Source organism: Geospiza fortis, unplaced genomic scaffold, assembly GCF_000277835.1.
Source record: "Geospiza fortis unplaced genomic scaffold, GeoFor_1.0 scaffold333, whole genome shotgun sequence".
NCBI lineage: Eukaryota > Metazoa > Chordata > Aves > Passeriformes > Thraupidae > Geospiza > Geospiza fortis.
Window position 1 is genome coordinate 3795214 of NW_005054347.1, and position 18357 is coordinate 3813570.

Genomic DNA, 18357 nt, shown 5'->3' on the forward strand with positions numbered 1-18357 from the left:
CTCAGGGGAAAAGGTCCCCATGGTCGGAAGGGAGGTGGCTGAACTCTGTGTCCTTTGGTCTGGTGGCCCAACACCACCCCATGGGCTCTGTGGCATGGGGAGCATCACTGTGGGGTGACCTGGCAGTGGGTGCAGGGGGGCTGTGGGTGCCAGCACAGCCTGTGGGGCTGGATCACAGTGCCCCCACCCTCCTCTCCCTTGGAGATTGACCCCATTATCTGTGACCCTTTCTGGGGAGCAGCGCTGAGAGCAGAGCTCTGGTTTTGTGCTGCCTGACCCATTGCAGACAGTGTGGGGCAGGAGAGGCCAACCAATGGGACAGGAAAGGCTAAGTGTAGCCCCCAACCCCTGCTCTCAGCCCTCCCTGTTTTGGCAGTGGGGATGTTCTGATGGTCTCCTGGGCAAGACTGAAGTGTTGGTGCTGGTCCCAGCACAGTGGTGATCCCCAGATCCCCAGGAAGGGCTCCATGATGCCAAAGCTGCCTCCAATTTAGGACAATTGAGTTCAGTCCACCCCTTTGGGGCATGGTGCCCAGGCTGGCCCCATCAGCCAGCTCTCCTCCAGCCAGCACCCCACAGTGCCCAGGAACCCCCAGAGCTGGGTTAAATCAGCCCAGCATAGAATTCCTGTGTCCTGAGTTTCCAGCTGGCTTCCAGCTTTTCCTTCCCACTGCCCCAGGTTCACAGGTCTCCAAAGAACCTCCTACAGGTTTGCAAAGAGGAGAACAAGAGACATCTCCCTCCCCGTGCCTGTCTTCTGCTGAATCCCTACAACACCCTGGAGAAGCCACACTGGACAGGGGATGCTCTGCCCAGGGAGGCTCACACACCAAGTGGGGTTTCCTGGGAACCTCCTGCCTCCTCCCCACCTTTGGGAACCTCTCCTGAGGTTCTTGGTGTCTGCAGCTGAGTGAGTGTGAGGCTGCTGAACGGGGTGCAAAGTCAGAGTGTGACCCAGGAAGGAGCTGAGCTTTGGGAAATGCCTCCCCAGGCTGTTTGTTCCCTGCCAGGGGCTGGCAGCAGGCCAGGCCTTTGCTTTGGAGAATAATCCGCTGGCTCTAGAGCTCCCAGCCCTCCTTGGGAGTGAAAAACAAGTGTGACTGCTCAGGGCCTCGTGGGTGTGTGGCCATGGGTGGGTGACAAGGGCAAGCTCAGGGCTTCATTCCCTGCCTGCTCCAGCCCAGCCAGGGGCACAGCTGTCCCCTTCCTGCTCGCTGGGTGCTGGGCACCCCCCTGGCCCACCAGCATCCCTGGTATGCCACCTTCTTCCCATTTCCATCACCCATTGCTGGGTGAGAATCCCCCTACACCTCCCACGCAGGACTTGGATCTGGGGACGTCCTGCTCAGTGCCACCCCAGGGGTGACAACCAAAACACGTGTGTGCCCAGGAGATGAGTGTGCTCCTGGCACCAGCTCTGCCTCAGTCCCCAGCAGGGAGCAGCAGAAAAATCTGAATTGCTCTGCTGAGAAATTAATCTTCTTTCCCTGTCTTAGCTCAGCCTGACCTAGAAGAACCACCCCCCCTCCCCCCGGGTTGGTTTTTTTTCCCTCTGTGGGGTGTTTAAAGGGAAAATTACAGCAAATGTGTTGCAAAGAAGCTGTGGGAGACAGGGGCCAGACCTGCAGCAGGACAAAGTGGTTTCAGACAGGATTTGCCAGGCTGCCCTCTCCTGAGACCCTCTGAGCTGGAGTGGGTGGGCAGAGAAAATTTCATCTGCCCCAGCATGGGCAGTAGAACAGAAACAGTAAAAGGTCAAGGCTGTGTTGGGTTCCTCTTGGCAGGGTGAAAAGTCAGGGGGCTTTTGGCTGGAGAGAAGTAAAAGCAGAGCTGCTGGAGAGAGCAATGGCAATGGGAACAAAGCAGCTGCAGTGCCTGTGCCCTCCCGTGGTGGCTGTGGTCCTGGGGGGCTCACAGGGACTGGGGTGGCTGGGAGGACAGCACTGACCACCAGGACAGCCACAGGAGGTGAAATATGCCTCTCCCAGAGCCTACTCCTGCCCCACACCAAACCTTCCACTGGCCCACTTCACATCCCTTTTCCTCAGTCCCTTCATGCCCAGGGATGAAGCCTGGATAGCTCAAATGCCATCTGTGGCTTCACAGGCACAGGCTGGGTGAGGGAAACCAGGCAGCCCAACACCAAAATCATCCTGGCAAAGTGCTGAAGCTTACAGCCTGGGGATTGCATCCAAGAAAAGGCTTCATCTACCCTTAAAGCTCATCAGCTGCCTACCCTCATCAGGGTTAGGGTTAACCCTGCTCCCTCCCTGCCTCAGCTTCCCTTTTGTAAAGCGGGGGAAATGGAAAGGAAAGAAACCGTCAGTCTCCTCTTGTGCCTGAGGGCTTTCCTGTGGCTGTGCTGTGGGGTTGGTTCCTGTTCCACAAGTCTTGGAGGAGAGCAGGGAGGCCAGGCAGTTGTTCTGGTGCTCATCCATGTGTCTCTGTATGTGTCTGCCTGTCCCTCCTTGTCGGAGTGCAGCACCTGTGGCTGTCCCACCCCTCCTGAAAAGGGGTCTTGAGTCCAGGACCACCCCCAGCTGGGGTCTGTGCACCGGGAGCCAAAGGGTTTTGAGGCAGTTTTTGGGCAGCAGCCCCGTTTTGGAGGCTCAGCCCTGTGTCTCGGGGCAGGAGGTGCAGGCAGTGTGAGCAGCAGGGATTATGGCTGCTATAAAAAGCAGCAGCATCTCTCCTCTCTGCTCCCTAAGGCGCTTAGGGGAGGAAGGAGGGAATTAAAGAGCAACCTCCTGCACTAAAGAGGTGCAGGGATGGGAGCAGCCAGAATAGCCTGGCACACTCATGAGACACCTGGCACCCTCCTCCTCAGCACCCCCAAAAATCCTCCCCTGAGCAAAGTAGCCCCTCCATGCTCCTCCTGGGTCCCTGCTGTTGGATCACCAGAAACTTGTCCCCTGCTCAGAGGGCAAGGAGAGGGATGAGGACAGCTGAGCCTGCAGAGGGGGTCCTGGTGGGCGAGAGGAGCACACGAGGATGCTCTACCATTTGCACACCCCAAACAAAAACGTGGAGAACACTCCTCACTCATCTGCCTGGTCCTGTCCTGTCACCCTGCTTCCAAGGTCCTCTGAGGGTACTGGTGATGCCCTCCAAAATGCAGCCAGCTGCATGGGTGCATGGCTGGACAGAGAAACACTGAGGTCTTGGAGGGACAGGGGTTGTGGCAGCCCAAAGCCATGCTCTGCCTGGCAAAAAGGCTCCGTGGTCTTGGGACTCTCTGGCAGGCTCACAGTCAGCCTCAGAGCTCAGCACTGGTGCGGGCTCTGGTGACATGTCTGGGGACAAAGCAGGGGTAAGATGATGGCAGCGATGCAGGGAAGGGGGATGTGGAGGGAGGTGGTGTGGGGAACAGCTGCCCTCCGTGGTGTTCCCCCGTTCGTAGCACGTTCCAGCGGGGTCAGTTCCAAAAGCAGCCCCGGGGTCCTGCAGAGCTCTGCTGCCAGCCCTGGCTGTGGCATTGCCCAGGATGGTGTTTCCCCTCGCTGTGGACACTGCCGCAGCATCACCCAGTGCTTGGTCAGTCCTGGAGATGGACACAGCCTCAGAGCCCCCCGGCGCCGCTACCAATGGGGATTTCAGAGAGGCTGAGCGGAGGGGCTGGGGCGCTCCCTGCCAGCCCTGCCCGCGGCTCCTGCTCCGGGAACAGCCCCGCCAGCCCTGCCTGCGAGCCGCTGCTCGGTGCAGGAGCATCTCCTGCGGTCAACCCGCGTCTTGCGGGACCCCGAAGGTCTCCGGAAGGGAGCGAGAGCCCGGCTGCAGTGCAGGGGGCTGCCTCCATGCCCAGGGAAGCCTCCACCTCATTCCCAGCCGCTGATGGGCGATGGGGCTGCGGTGCAGCCGTGGGGGGACTGGTTGTGCCCGGGGGGTGGCGTGTCCCCATGGTGAGCAGTGCCACCGTGACACGCAGCGTGTCACTGTCCCTCACCTGCGTGACCCCGTGTCCAGCCTGCTGATGCTGAGAGAGCAGGGGAGCAGCAAACCCGCCCTTCCCTGCACAACCCGCTGAACCCCGGGAATCTGGAGCTTCCCAGGCTCTGGTGCTGCAGGGGGCTGTTCCCAGGGGGTGACAGTCACTGGGGGGATCGTGCCCCAGCATCCCCCTCGTGCTGCTGGAGCATCCCTGTCCAGCTGCCCTCGCAGCCCCAGCAGCACAGGGGAAGCCTGGCAGGTGCCAGAGCAGCCTCGCTACAAACCCGGGATTCAAAACAAAAAACGGAGAAAAATGACGGTGGCAGAACACAGAGCACTGTCAGATCGGAAATGGTTAATTACGGGGCGAGGTCTGAGGTACTGTCCTCGCCTTTGCTTGCTGAAAAGCCGACAAAGCCCCAGCCCAGGGTGGGACTGCTGGTAATGGCTCTCATTAAAGCCCTTGGAGCAGGAGTTTGAAACCACATCCATTTTCCTTAACCACTCTCAGAAGCGGAAAATGCTGTTCTGGCCCCTCTGTTTGTGGTGTGCTGGGTACTGCAGGCTGGGAAAGGGCAGGACTTGTCTCCCTGAATGCACAAGTCGGGACCACGGCCTCATCTCAGGACTGCTCTGTGGCACATCAGCATAACCTTTTGTTTAAAGTTCAGAGAAGATGTAGAGAGTAAAGGGATCTTCCTAAGGGAGAGGCACAAGGAATGACCTTGGTCCCAGTGCCTCCACTGTGCTACACAGAGAAATTCTGGATCCTGGTTTAAAACCCGTATTGAGGTTTTAAAGAGCTGATCTTAAAACAGCAATGAAGCCATCAGGATGCTCCTTTTCCCACATCGTTTGGGAACTTCCCCTGAGCCCCTTAAACAGCGAGGAGCAGGGATATGCCTGGAGTTACAAATGGGAAAGGATGTCTTTGGGCACAGAGAAGGGCAGTTTTGGTTGGTGTGCTCTGGCTGGGAAGAGGAAGGTGTCCAGGGAGAAGAGGGAGGTGTCCCTGCTCCATCAATGAACGTGGGGCTGACCCCAGTACAGAGCCAGCACCCCTTGGGGCGGCAGGGATGCTGGGGGTGATGTAGGAGGGGCTCACACTGGAATGAGTCTGAAGGATGCAGACATACAAGGGCTGTTTTCCCCCACAGAGAGTTTGGATTTCATGCAGATGGGTCCCTGTCCTCCTCTCCAGCAACATTTCCTCAGAGAAAGGGGTTGTACCTGGTCCCAACAGGGCTGCTCCCTGCCGGGGGTGCTGGCCTCAGGCAGAGATGTGGTGGAGGGAATGTGATGGCCCTGGTTTGGTTACAGGCCCAGAGGAATAAGGCTCCTTGGGCAGTCTGGGCTGTCACCCTGCTGTCCCAGAGCCACAGGACACACCTGCTGGAAAGGGCTGTGAGCTGGAGCTGCAGAACTGAAGGCAGGAGTGATGGCCCAGGCAGATCACCAATGTACTGGGGGATCTGGCCCCTGCTGACCTTTCTGTGCCTTTCTGCAGCTCCCAGCTCCCAGCTGTGCCCTGGGCCTGTCCCCAGAAGCGCAGACACCACATTTCTCTGCAGCCTCCTTGTCCCCTTTGCCCTTTTCCCCACCCCATTCCCACGCCACTGGACAGCCACATGCCAAAGCCCTGTCCAGCCTCTCTGCAGCTCATTTCTCTTGCAAGCTTTGTCTGGTGGGTGTATTTTGCATTTGCTTTTTCTTTTTTGCTATTCACAGGGAACAAAGAGGGGGTCACAAACCCAAGGGCAGACGTCAGGACAGGGCTGACAAGCCTGGGAGAAGGGGTGATGCCACCCACCCCCACAAGGTCCTTAGAGGCTGGTAAAACCAGGGGGAGGAGGGCTTTGCTCCACGGCGCCGGCTCTGCCCATCCCGTCCTCTCCCCGCCCGGCCCTGCAGGGCGGCTGCTGCTCTGTTCCACTGCTCCATCCCGCTGCTCCATCCCTCCTGTGCATCCCGCTGCTCCATCGCGATCCCGCTGCTCCATCCCGCCCGGCCCGGGCGTGGCGCCGGTCACGTTTGCTGCGGCAGGTGGCAGGTCTCGCTGATGGCAATGACCACGTCCTGGGGCTGCCGCTCCCGGTGCTGCCGCTGCGGCGCCTCGGGCATCTCGCTCATCTCGTTGACGCTGTTGCTGATGCAGTTGATGTCGCTCTTGTTGCTGTTGTCATCCGGGTTGGGGCCAAAGATCCAGTCTGGAGGAGGGAAAAGCACAAAACGAGCCCCTGGTTACCTCCAGCTCTTTGTCCAGAGCTCAAGGCTCTGAAAATCCTCGAGAATTGCTGCCTCCTGCTACACCCTACCTCTAGCTCTGGGTGCTGCCCCCTCCAGGAGTGTTCCTTGCCCATCCCTGCCCCTTCAGCTCCCTCCACTCCCCTGGTGCTGGGATCTCTGCTCTTCCCAGCTCTGGGATGGTTTTCAGGCTGCTGGTTTCTGGAAGCCCTCCCGGCTTAGGCAGATGAAATCACCCTGTTAATCCCAAAAATGACAGTGAAGTGCCTCCAAAGTGAAGCGTGCATCTGGGGTCTCTAGCAATCTATTTCCTAAAGTGGGATTTTGCTCTCAGGCAGAGTAAGTGATTAAATGTGTCATCCAAATGGGGCTGGAGACGTGGCTGGGACATGGCTTTTCTGCCTTGAGAGTACATTACAGCCATGCCAGGGCCTCAAACCCTCCATGGCAGTTTTGGGGCTGTGCTTCTTGCACCAGGACCTGGCTCTGAGCTGATCCAGCCACTGCCACAACCCTGGGGGTGACTGATGCCCCTTCAAAAGACAGTGTCACTGCTGGATGCCAGCGTGGCTGAAACATCCCCTGCAGCACAAGGGACGGCAGCTGAGTGAAAGCAGGCAGTGCTGCTCCCCAAACTGCTGTCTTTTAAAAAACTTGGCTGTTTGGGCAGTGAGAGGCCACAGCCCACTGAGATGGGAAGGCACCAGCAGTGAGGATACCAAAGCTGGGGAAGCCCAGGTGAGGGGAGAGCAGCCCCAAGAAACTGTGGCTGTGGGCAGCAGAGCACCAGCACCCTTCTGCTTTAGCTCTGCTACCAAAATAAAGCAGAGGTGGCTACCAGGAGGCAGACAGAGGGACCAGCCTGATTTTGTTGTTCCTGAGGAACTCTGCTTACTTGGCACTGGATCTCACAGAACACAATTTCTCTCCTTTGTGCTGTGGGGTATTTTCTGTCCCCACAGGACATTTCAGTTATGGTAGAGGACACAGGTTTCCTGGTGGGGCAGGGACACAGAAATGTCATCCCAGTGAGATGATGTCTTTCTCATGGGCTGTGGAAAAAAGTTTTGCAGCAAAACTAGGACTGAATAATGGCAAATGCCAGGGTGGGATGCCAGGTGTGAAGTGAATGGAAGATCTCATTTCTCAGCTCACCAGTGGTGGCCAGACATTTCTTCAGGTGTGAGCAGAGAGACTGTGCTCAGTGCTCTCTGTGCTCAGTGTGTGCACTGCAAGTCAAATTTTGGGCTTTTTTTGAAAGACCCAAAGCTCCAAAGCTTCTCCTTTTTTTTTTTTTTTTTGGTCTTTTTTTTTTTTCTTTTAAGAAAAGCCAAAAGTTTTGTTGTTTTTGCAATGCAACATTTGAATTTTTTTCCCAGCCTGAAGCCATTTGGCCACAGCATCCCCAGGAGAGCAGAACATGATTTTCAGGATGATGCTCGTGCTCTGGAGCCAGGGTGGGTGACCACCCTGCCAGGGACAGGGAGTGGAGGGCGTTGTGCCCCACTGCCAGCATGGGCTGGCTGGGGGAGGGGGCTCTCTCCAAGGAGGGTAGAACTCCCACCACACTGGGCACTGGAAATATGTCCAGAGAGTGACTGCCTTTCCTTGGTTTTCCTATTTTCTTCACCTTCATCACTGTGCTAGAAGGGTTTGCTGGCTGTCCAACAGGAAAGGCAGGAGAAGAACCACCACAGGTCCCTCAGCCACCACAGTGCTGGCAAGAGGGATTGGGAAACTCAGCAAAGAAGTGGTCCAAAGGTTTTTGGGGAGCCCTGTGTCTGAGTCCCAGCCAGGACATTCAGCTTTCCCTTGCATAACCCACCTGAGGCTGGGCTCCCCATCAGAACCCTTCCCCAAGGAAAATCAGCCAAGCCCAGAAGGCTCATTTAGGGCTTTTTTCCTTTACAGCTTTGATTTTGCTTGGCCTTACTGGGTTTAGACTAAAGGCCAAACACTCCACCACCTTCCCTGTGGTCTGGTCCATCCCAGACAGAGCCTCTTGGGCCCAGGGCCTTGCAGGCTGCTGCAGCCCCCACACAGCTGCTTGCCGTGAGGAGAAGCTGAAGGCAGTAACAAGATTGCCTCCTACAAATACTATTACAGTTCTCAGCTCGCCTTCCTTGACGTCAGCCGTAAAACTCCAGTGGGAGCAGCAGGGAGGAAGGGGAATAATCTGTAGAAAAAGGGGTGATGGGTCCTCAAATATCCCGGGAGCCACTGGATAAGGATTGCTGTGTGCAACGAGAAGCAAAGAGCGTTGCATGCCTGTGAGCAGGGGCAAATGGCACCTGGTGGCCAGATGATGAACCCCTGGTGACTTTTGTGGGCACAAAAGGAGAAGCAAGAGCTGGATGAGGCACTGTGGTAAAGGCAGAGAAATGCAGGGGGTGGGTGTGTTGGGAGAGCACCAAGGGCACCAGCAAAAGCCATTGGCACGGGAGAAGTGACACAGTGCATTGTCACCAAAGGGGATGTGGCTGTGTGGGGCTGCCACAGTCCAGCTCCTGGGTGAGAGCAGGCTGGATTGTGAGTGCTAATCCGAACCTCTGCTTCCCTGGGAATTATTTCTGGAGCCTGCTGGATCTAATTACCCAGTAATCTGCAGGAAGATGTAATTAGGCTGTCATTAGAGGGTATTTACTGCGATGCCTTTATGATTTGACTGTGTAAGTAAGGAGTGAAGTAATTACACAATTACATGTTATTTGTGGCCATTTATGGCCTGTAACTTCAGCGTGTTGCCATGTGTGGAAGAGGCGAGCGAGGCCCCGTGGAGCTGGCAGAGGATCTCCTGCCAGCGGGACCCTGGAGAAACAACCATAAAAATGTCAGCGCCCTCTGTCCCCTGCCAGGCACCGCCAGCTCCCTCCCAGCCAGGCTCCATCCTCCCCAGCAGCTCCCTCTGGCTCCTCTCAGCCTGAGGGTGAGGAACCAAGGTCTCCTGGGGTCACCCATGGCATGTCTGGGGAGGGATGAGGGAGAAGAGAGAGGAGACCTGCACATCTTTGGGGTCAGTGGGATTAAACCTCGCTCTGATGCAGAAGGAACTTCGCAGGGGATGGGAGGCACAACCTCCCACCACGTGCCAACACAGGCTGGAAACCCTGGGTAATGAGCCCTGCACAGGGGTGAAATTGGGTAATGGGGGTGGCCAAGGGCTGGGAGCCCAGGGGTGGTGGTGACTGGCCAAAGGAACCTGCAGCCCTCAGCGCCATGTCAGGCATTTCTCTCTCCATCCCCTACAGCTGGCAGGGGGATGCATGAGCCACAAAAATACACACAGAGGAAAACAAAATCCTCTTTTGGATTTAAGTCCACATAAGGGTTCATACAATCTCCAGCCACAAGGTGAGCAAAGTTAGGCTGAACCTAACGACACCTAATGGATCTGGGGCAGCTACAGGCAGAGCTGGGGTGAGGAGGGATCACACAGTGTGCTCTTGGAGCAGTGGCACATCCACACCCAGGACAGTCACACTTTGGAGATAAGAAGAAGCATTGCCTGCCCCTACCCAGCCACTGGAAGGAGCTCATAACACATGCTGCAAAATCCAGGGCATGCCCAGGGGTGTGTATGTGAATGTCTTGGATAAAAGAGAAGAACAAAGTGACTTTCTGAGCCAGGCTGAGGAGCAGCATCTGACCCAGAGGCACCTCTTCCAGCTGGTCAGATGCTGCCGAGGCTCAGAGTGCCTGCTGGCATCTGCAGGGCCAGTGGAGAGGTGGGAAGTGCTGAGGTGGGGTGAGATCAATACAGAACGATTGATCCGAAACAGCTGGAGAGAGGAGATAGTGCAGACTGGCAAATCAGGAGCTATGGAATAGCAACTCTGTTGTTATTATTATTATCCCCAAGTAGCAGAGTGATGTGACACAAAATGCCCCTGCACCTGCCTGTCTCTGTCCCAGCCTTTGACAGCACCCCTGGAAGCAGGACCCCTGGGATATGCTGTATTTTTGGGGACACAAAAACACTGGGGATGCCCAGATGTCACAGTGTGCCCTTCTCACATGAGCAGCTGGTTCTTGCCCAGAAACCCCTGACAGGGCAGGCAGCAGGGAGCAGCCTCCTGTTGTCTGGGTGCAGAGGGGCTCAGGGTTGCCATGTGCTCCATGTCACCCCAAGGGGGTGGCACGGTCCCCTGCATTCGCTGGTGGCAGGGTGGGATGTGTATGAGGCATTTCCGCTGCTGAAAAAGAGACAGCCCAGGCAGAAGAGCAGAAGGGGGTGGGAGAAAGGGCTGAAATTTAAATGCTGCCTGGTGAGTGAGACATTCACAGTCCCTGTAGAGATGGAAACAGGAAAGGAAGGGGTGACATGTTCGATGAACAATCAAACTCGTGCTCTAGTTTTGCTTTAAATGGAGCTGGGTGTGAAAGCAGCTGCTAAAAAAGCTCTTTTCCCATCAGCAGGAGCAGAAGCACCTCTTTCTTTGAAACAAGTCCTGACCCAGCAACCACATTGCTCTGCAGCAAGGCAGGGCCAGCTCTGGCCGGAGCATTCCTGATGGAGATGAGTTCAAGGGTATCCCTCGTGTCTTTGACATGATGCAGCAGTCACAGCTGGATGGTGTAGCTGTCTCATTTGCCGGATAGATTCTACTTATCCATTAGCAAAATCAACAGATAACTCCCAGGTTTGCTCTGATGGCAAATCTGTGTCTGCCCCTGGTGACAGTAATTTGTTAGAAACTCCCCTTTTCCCCCTCAGATTCACTTCTTTCTAAATGAATGTGATGTTAGGGTTTGTTCTCCTTCCCTGTTTTGCAGAAATTTCTCAGCTTTGCTGTGCTGGCTGAGTCAAAATTGTCCTGCACCCCAAAGAGCATGAGCACTCTGCTTTGCAGATGGACAGGTAAGGACACTGCTCCTCTGCAGAGCTGTCACCAGCAGGAAGCATCTGGTGGGAAAAGGGGTGACGTGGAAAAGGCACTCAATTAATTATGATATTCTCTTAAAAACAGCTTCTCTGCATGCACCAGAGCAACCCTGGACCAAGCCTGCATTTGATCCCAGTCCCACCCATCAGGCAGCATTGCAGCACCAGAGAATGGGTCTCTGAGAGGTGGTGGCTCAGATGGGGTAGGTGGGAGGCAGGCATGGTCCTGGGGGTGGATATTTGCTATCCATGTGTTCCAGAGGCAGAGTGAAGGTGACCAGAGAGTGAGGAGCTGTGCTGGGTCTCAGCTCAAGGGAGACCAGTGCTTGCAGGGCAGCAGACAAACTCAGCCCTCGCCCCAGGACCTGACACAGCCCATCCCTGCACCACATGATGGCAGGAATGGGAAGGCTGCTGTGGGATGGTGCCTCCCTGAGGCCTTGGTCAATGCCTGGCAGTGTGTGCTGGAAGCCATTCCTCTCCTCCAGCTCTGAGCTTCAAAGGTTTGGCCTCAAATGCAGCTGTCCTGGAGTGGGCCCTTTGTGCAGGGTCACACCACTGTGGCTCCTTGTCCAGCCAACAGCCCCAGCCTGTGAGGGGGAGTGGTGAGTTATCCTACAGCAGCCACTGCTTCCCCAAAGAACACCTCAGGAACTCCTGATGCACCCCACGCACCAGAAAGGAAACAGGCAGGGGATCACTGTGAGAGGTGGGTTAGAACCAAGATAGAAAAGCAGAAGGGAACCTGACGTAGTTTCTTCCCACAACTTTGTGAGGCAAAGGAATTATCCTCAAAACAGAGCTGGAAAAGAAGAGGTATAAGTCCTCTCTGATGGACCTAAGATGCTGTCTGCAATCCCTGCCATGGGCTGAATTATCCTCAGAGCCCTGTGGTTCTGTGTGGAGCAATTAAAAGTGGATCCCGTGTCCCTGCAGGATCACCCAGCAGCTGTTTTCAGCAATGCCACATTCATGCAGTTTCTTTGTTCAAGGAGACCGTTTCCTAAAGAAGCCTGAAATGTGGAGGTTGGAGATAAGGCTGAAAAACAAAAATGTGGCTGGTGGGTCAAAAGGGCAAAGAAATGAAAGACCCTGCTCCAAGGATGGCACGGGGCTTTGAGCAGTCCTAAAGCCATCGACCAGCACAGTCCTGCCAGTGCCAGTGAACCTGCTGGGCATCTGCCTTGGGCCCATTCCCGAGGGAAAAGCTCCCTCCAAGGTCTCCTCTGGAGATCAGCAGCCCGCAGGAGCCCTTGGCTGAACCGGCTGACAGCAGCCAAGGTCTCCTGCCAGGCGTTGCTCCCACGCAGCCCAGCAGACCCTTCCTTCCCGTGCGGTTCCCGTGCAGGAGATGATGCTTTCCCCTTTCCCGGCGACCACACGCGTGCAGTCTCCACGGCAACAGCTTTGTTTCCAGTCAAACTTTTTATTTTTCCCCCCTTTTTCCTCCTTTTTTTTTTTTTTTTACTTTTAAATAGGAGCGATATTCAGCGAGCTGCTGGGGCCGGAGGAGGGAGGGCGGGCAGATTCCCGGGATTGCAGTAATTAGGCGCCTCGTACGGTGGTGACAGCCTTGTCATTTGCCAAGCCCGCTCCTCGCCGCAGCGCCGGCTCTGGCAGCTCTCCAGCGCTCCAGAGTTAAGCAGCTTTCCAAACGCTTCGACCCAATTTGCCTTGGCTGCTGCTGGGGTCTGAGCCGCGCTCACGCAGGAGCCTTCCTCCCACCCTCCTCGGGGAGCTCGTGTCCAGCCCCAAGCATAGACATCTGATGAGTTTTGGGAAAGCCAAACGTGAGACTTGGTCAGCTCAGAGCCAGCAGGAGGGACTGGAGAGAAATGAAGGTGTTTGGGGCTCTCCAGGAAGAGCTGAAGAGGGGCTCTTTCAGAGCCCTCTTATCCATACCCAGAAGTGCTCTGCCCTCCTACTCTCCAACAATGCATCTTTCCTCCTTCTCCTATGCAGCTCCCATTTTCCACTCCTCCCCAGCCTGCTGGGCATCACAGCAGTGCTCATGTCCCCCTGGGGATGCCTGGGCAAGCTCTAATTGATTTTTTAAGAAGCATCTGCAAGAGAGGTGTCGGTGTCTCAAATACCCGTTCAGATTTTGCAGGGAGAAACCTTGGCACCATCCCAAGAACCCCTTCACCATCTAAAACTGAGCCCAGCACCCGCTTCTGATTGTTCCTGTGGGAGCAGGGGCCTGGCTGGTGCTTTGACTCCCCAAGCCGTGTCCCACAAGCTGTTATTGAGGAGTCACAATCATCCCCGCTGCCTCCAAATGACTGTTTAAAGCAGCGATTAACTATTCCCACTTTAATCTCCCTGAAACAGGCTCCAGCCCTTTGGCATCTTATTTCCATCTCTCCCTGTGTATTTCTGAACATGATTAGTGCAGGAATGGGCCAGGAATGCTGATAGCAGAGGCTGGAGCTCCTGCCGAGTATACCAATCCAGGCATTGTGTTAAGGCAGCTAATAGAGCAGATTCTTATTTACTGTCCCTTGGTCTCTCTGTCCAGTCCCTAGAGTAATTTTATGCAAATTCATTCAAATGATACCCCTTCTCTTTAAAGGCTGTTCCTTGGCAGTGTTAACAAACATGGTCTCATCCGCTCTCCTCCGAGGACTGGCTCATTTTAAGTGTAAAAACTGTGGGAAGATGGGCCTGGAGTGCTAACTAGGATGAGCTGGAGGCAGCCTTCAGCACTGAGGGGTGCTGCTGGAGTTTGGGAAGTGCCTTCTCCCCTCCGCCTGGAGGAGGAAGAAGCTCACATTTGGATTTCTGACCCTAACTTGGAGAGATGTTACCTCACCCCGGGGCAGGGAGGATGCTTTGCCCTCAGCAAGGGGTGTTAAACTGGGGAAAGGCTTCTTCCAAAACGTCAGGAAGCAGGCAGACCCCAGTGCTGTCCCTGTGCTTGCCCAGCCCCTGGGATGGCCGTGGTGCTGTGGAAGGCTGTGGCAGTCCCTTTGCAAAGGGCTTTGCAAGAGAAGGGGCACCCTGCTGACCTCGTCCCACGCAGAGGCTCAAGTTAAAGGTCAGCAGGGAACAATGGTGCTGAGATGGAAGCAGCACACCTGGGGCCCAGGTGCCCCTGACTGCAGCTGCAGCCCCCCTCTGAGCCTGCAGGGACAGGGCATTTCTGTGGATTTTGCCCAGCTTTGCAGCACCCACCCAAGGGGTGCTTTGAGCACCCAAATCTCTGCTCTCCTGCATTGGGGGCCACAGCAATGGGGGCAGGGGTGTCTGCTCTGCAGGGACACTGGGACTGGACTGGCCCTGCCTCGGGGCAGTTTCTAACCTGGCCTGACCTGGTCCTTTGAGCTTCTTGGGCAGGAGTGGGTATATTTTTAGGCGCTGTCCCCACTGCCTACCTTTGTGGGGAAGGCAGCACTAAATCAGATGAGCACAGCCCCAGCAAGCTGCTGATTAAGTGTTAAATTTAACACTTTAAGACAATATATCAGTTTCCTTCCATCTGGAGCGAAGAAAAACTCCTCAGCAGCAGCTCCCCGCTGTTTTCTAGGCTCAGCCTCATGTGAGACCCCCGGTACTGCTCCCTGCAGGAGGTTTGACCTCTCTTGTCCCAAATAACCCCCCTCTAAATCCCTGTGTCCTGGACCTGCTGGCCCTTTCCCAGACATGACCTTCTGCCCAAAGGGCTTGGCTTGCCCTCCCCTCAGCAAGGCAGGGGTGCTGCCCACCCCCAGGCATGGTTGGAGTTTTGGCTGCTCTGTGTCTCCTGTGTCCCAGGAGCAGGGAGATAAAGCGGAATCATGAATGAACACGTGGATTTTGTTCCAGATGAGTGTGATCTCCCTCCCCCTGCAGAGATGAAGCCCGCAGGGCTTCAACCCTGACTGGGGGTCAGGCTCAGAGCAAGGCTGTGCAAAGGGATTTCAGCCTCGTTTCCCTGTGCAGGGCATTGTTGCCAGAGCTTTTGGGGATTGTGCACATCTGCAGGAGCCAGGAGCTTAAATCCCTCTGGGGATCCCTTCTGGATCCCTATCCAAGCTGGAAAACTGTAACTGAAGCAGGGCCCTGACCCTCAGAAGGACAGGATGGCTGTCAGGATGTAGGAGCCAAAAGTACCAGGGGTTCAGATGGAAACTGGGCACATTTGCACTCCCCAGCACGACCAGCCTTACAAATTATGGGGAAAAGAGCAAGAGTATCCATTGAAGGCTTGTCACAAGCAGCCAAGCACCTGTGCCTGACCACAGCAGCCAGCAGTGTTTGTGCTCTCGGCCCCGATGGAGAGGGACAGCATTCATCAGCAACAGGATGAAACCAAAGAAGAGGAAGCCAAATCTCAAAGAAATGTACCCTCTTTGGGCTGCCATTGCATGGATTTGTTGCAGGGGCTGTGATGGCTGTTCTAAGGCAACCAGACTGCTGAGCTGTGTTTCCTAGGAGTTTGTAGACTCACTGGTGTCTAACAAGGGGTTAAGCTCATATGGCAGATTTTCTTTCACTATGCACTAGTGGGTTGTTATCCTGTGCTCAGGTAGCTGTTGCCATGAAACTTTTCATGTTGGAGACCTCCAATCCAAGCTCAGTTGAAACTGGCCAAGGGATTTTACAGTCATTTGGCAGCCCAGACTCATGCACACACATTTATGCACATGCACACAGGCACAAGATCTGCTCCTTTAGGAAGGGGGCTAAACCCAAGGATTTTCTCTGGGAAGATAGTCAACACAGAACTCAGTTTGGAGAACCCAGCACATTAGATAAACCAACACTCTTGCAAATGTCAAAGGGTCAAAGCTTGGTCTAAAACCCACCCAAATCAAAGGAGACACGCAAGGCAGCACGTCCAGCCTTGGCAGCAGGCTCTTTTTGGCCGCAAGCACACAATGCATGAAGCCCACACTCACCTACAAAGTCGTAAATGAGGTCCTTGATGAGGTGCCCGACGATGGCGTACGCCACTGCCACCACCACCAGGGCTGCCATGAGGAGGTAGAGGACAGCCTTGGGCAGAGGAATGGCATCTCGAGGAGGGGGTTTGTACTCCTTGTAGAGCTGGTCATTGTCCGAGTATGAGTACTGGAACAAGTGGTCCAGGCCAGCTGTGAAGTTGCTGGAGTTCATGGACTGGCTATTGGACAGGTAGTTGTCCTGCTCGGGGTCCTGGAGGACACTCACCACCGAGCTGGTGGTGGCTTCCACTTGCTGTACCAAGTTCAGAGTCTTGTTAACGCTGGGGAGGATTTGGGAAAGGAAAGTGCTCCAATCTTTGATGGCACTGATGTTGCAAATAATCATAATTGCAATGAGGAAAGAGGTCTCCAAGCTCAAGAGACTTAAAAGGGAGAGAAAGAGGTGAGAATTGCTGTGCTTACACCAAACCATGTACTGCAAAGCGGGCAGAGAAGGTCTGGATGGGGTACGTTTCTCATTTGCAAATTCTTACATGCTCCGGTAGGGATGCATCTGTGGTACCTCGTCTCACTCTTGGAAATGCCCGCAGAAAACCCCTACGGGCATGAAGTTCCTTAGGAAAAAGTAGGTGCTGGAATGATTTTGACCGATATCATTTTTGTTCCTCAGCCGCCTGTCCCTTATGCTACTCACCGATGAAAACCGGGGAGACAGGATCCTGTAGATATTTTCAGTCATCTGGAAAAGAAAGATAAATTGCCCTTCTCCAGCTTTTTTTTTTTTTTTACAGAGGCGCTGGTCCTTTGGCGAGACAGAAATCCCCCCTTGGCTCTGCCCCAGGCTCGGTCAGGCGCGGGGTGCGCGGTGCGGTCCTGGCTCTCTCGTCCGCGGAGGAGACAAATGCTCAGACCCCACAAAGTTCAGCTGCTCCGCTGTGCGACGGGGCCGGCGGCGCGCAGCTCCGGGCCGTTCATTCCAGCCTGGCTCTCAGCAACTTCTTCTACCGGCATCTCCCGATCGATTCCTTTAAAAACAGAACCAAGTCAGAGACAACGAGCACGCCGGCAGAGAGCCCAGCACCCGCTCCCCAGCCCACTCCAGAAGCGGGTTTTACCTTACAGACTTTTCCAAGCGAACAGATCCTCTCTCCTGATGCTCCAGCTGGCTTCATTGCGTGCTGGGTCCCTGCGGAGCTCCCCGCAGGCAGACGCCGACCCGATCCGCGGCTGCGAGGGGGATTAGCTGCCGGGAGCTTGGCTCCGAAACTCCTGAGCGTGCTGGGAAGCAGGCTGGGAGCGTGGGCTCAGCCTCCGCCGCCGCTCCCCGGGGAGTTAATCCTTGCGGTGACAAAAGATGAGCTTTGATCCGTCTGCTGGATGTTCCCGGGGAGGTGCAGGGGAAGGTGGGGAGCGCTGGCGTGGGTAGCCCAGGTCCAGCCGCCCGCGGGCGCTGAGCTCAGCCTTTGTCTGGGAGCGGAGCCGGCGGCAGGCAGGAATCACACGGCGGGAAGCGGGGCGGCATCATCCATCCCACCGCCGGCATCCCGCAGCAGTAATGCTCCCCGCAGCCCCGCTCCCTCCGCCCCGCAAAGTTTGGGCATCGGAGGGACGACTGCTTTGCAGAAAGCACGGAGGGTTTGAGGCTGAGCTCCCGCGCCGTCTCCCCTCCCTGCTAAGCTGTCTGTGCCAACTGGTAAGAGCCAGCCTCCGTGGTCACCTTGATAATGGTCTTAAACTGGTTCGCGTTCCCGACAAATACAGCTCATCTGCCTTAGTGGTGGGATCTCTGCGATCACGGAGTTGCTGGCTTGGTTTAAAGGCAGTGGGATATATTTAAAGAGGAGGAAGAAGAAATCTTAGAGAGGGCGAAATTGACTTTCTATATTTGGAGGTGAAAATAAATCACAGCCCCCTTTGTTTTTCCTTTTCTTTTTTTTTTTTTTTGGTGCTGCTTCCCCATGTAAGAAACAGCTGTCACAGGGACAAGAAAATCACCCCAATAAGCCTGAAAGCAGCCAAATGGAGCTTCTGAGAAACAACAGCAAAAGATTAACTTTGTGTGTGTGTGTGTGTGTGTGTGTGTGTGTGTGTGTGTGTGTGTTATCAGCCAGCAGCAATCCTGCCAGCTGCCTGGGGGTTGGAAGAGTATAGAATAAAATGGCAACATCTCCCGTGCAATAATATCACCAGGGTTTGGGTTGGTGATTGGACAGATTGTACCAGCCCAGGAGCAAAGAAAATGTAGAGGAAAAAGCTTTTCTACCTTCCCTGAAATGTGCATGGACCGTGTCACAGTCACTTCTGGTGCCCAGGACCATTGAACAACATCCTAAAATTTCTTCTCACAAGCGACAGAGCTGTGACTAGTTAGAGAAGAATATCTGGGCAGCTGTATTAATATATATCCTGCAATGGGAT

At 55.2% G+C, this 18357-nt stretch overlaps 1 protein-coding gene across 1 annotated transcript; it reads right to left on the bottom strand.

The window, feature by feature from the left end:
• Positions 1 to 5609: 5609 nt before the first annotated feature.
• Positions 5610 to 17163, bottom strand: LOC106631870. Its single transcript, XM_031058714.1, has 3 exons — positions 17055 to 17163; positions 15934 to 16964; positions 5610 to 6134 (listed from the first exon to the last, which is right to left on the bottom strand). The coding sequence occupies exons 2-3, from the start codon at positions 16409 to 16411 to the stop codon at positions 5953 to 5955; spliced, it is 660 nt and encodes a 219-aa protein (XP_030914574.1). The 5' UTR covers positions 16412 to 16964; positions 17055 to 17163; the 3' UTR covers positions 5610 to 5952.
• Between the last annotated feature and the right edge of the window lie 1194 nt (positions 17164 to 18357).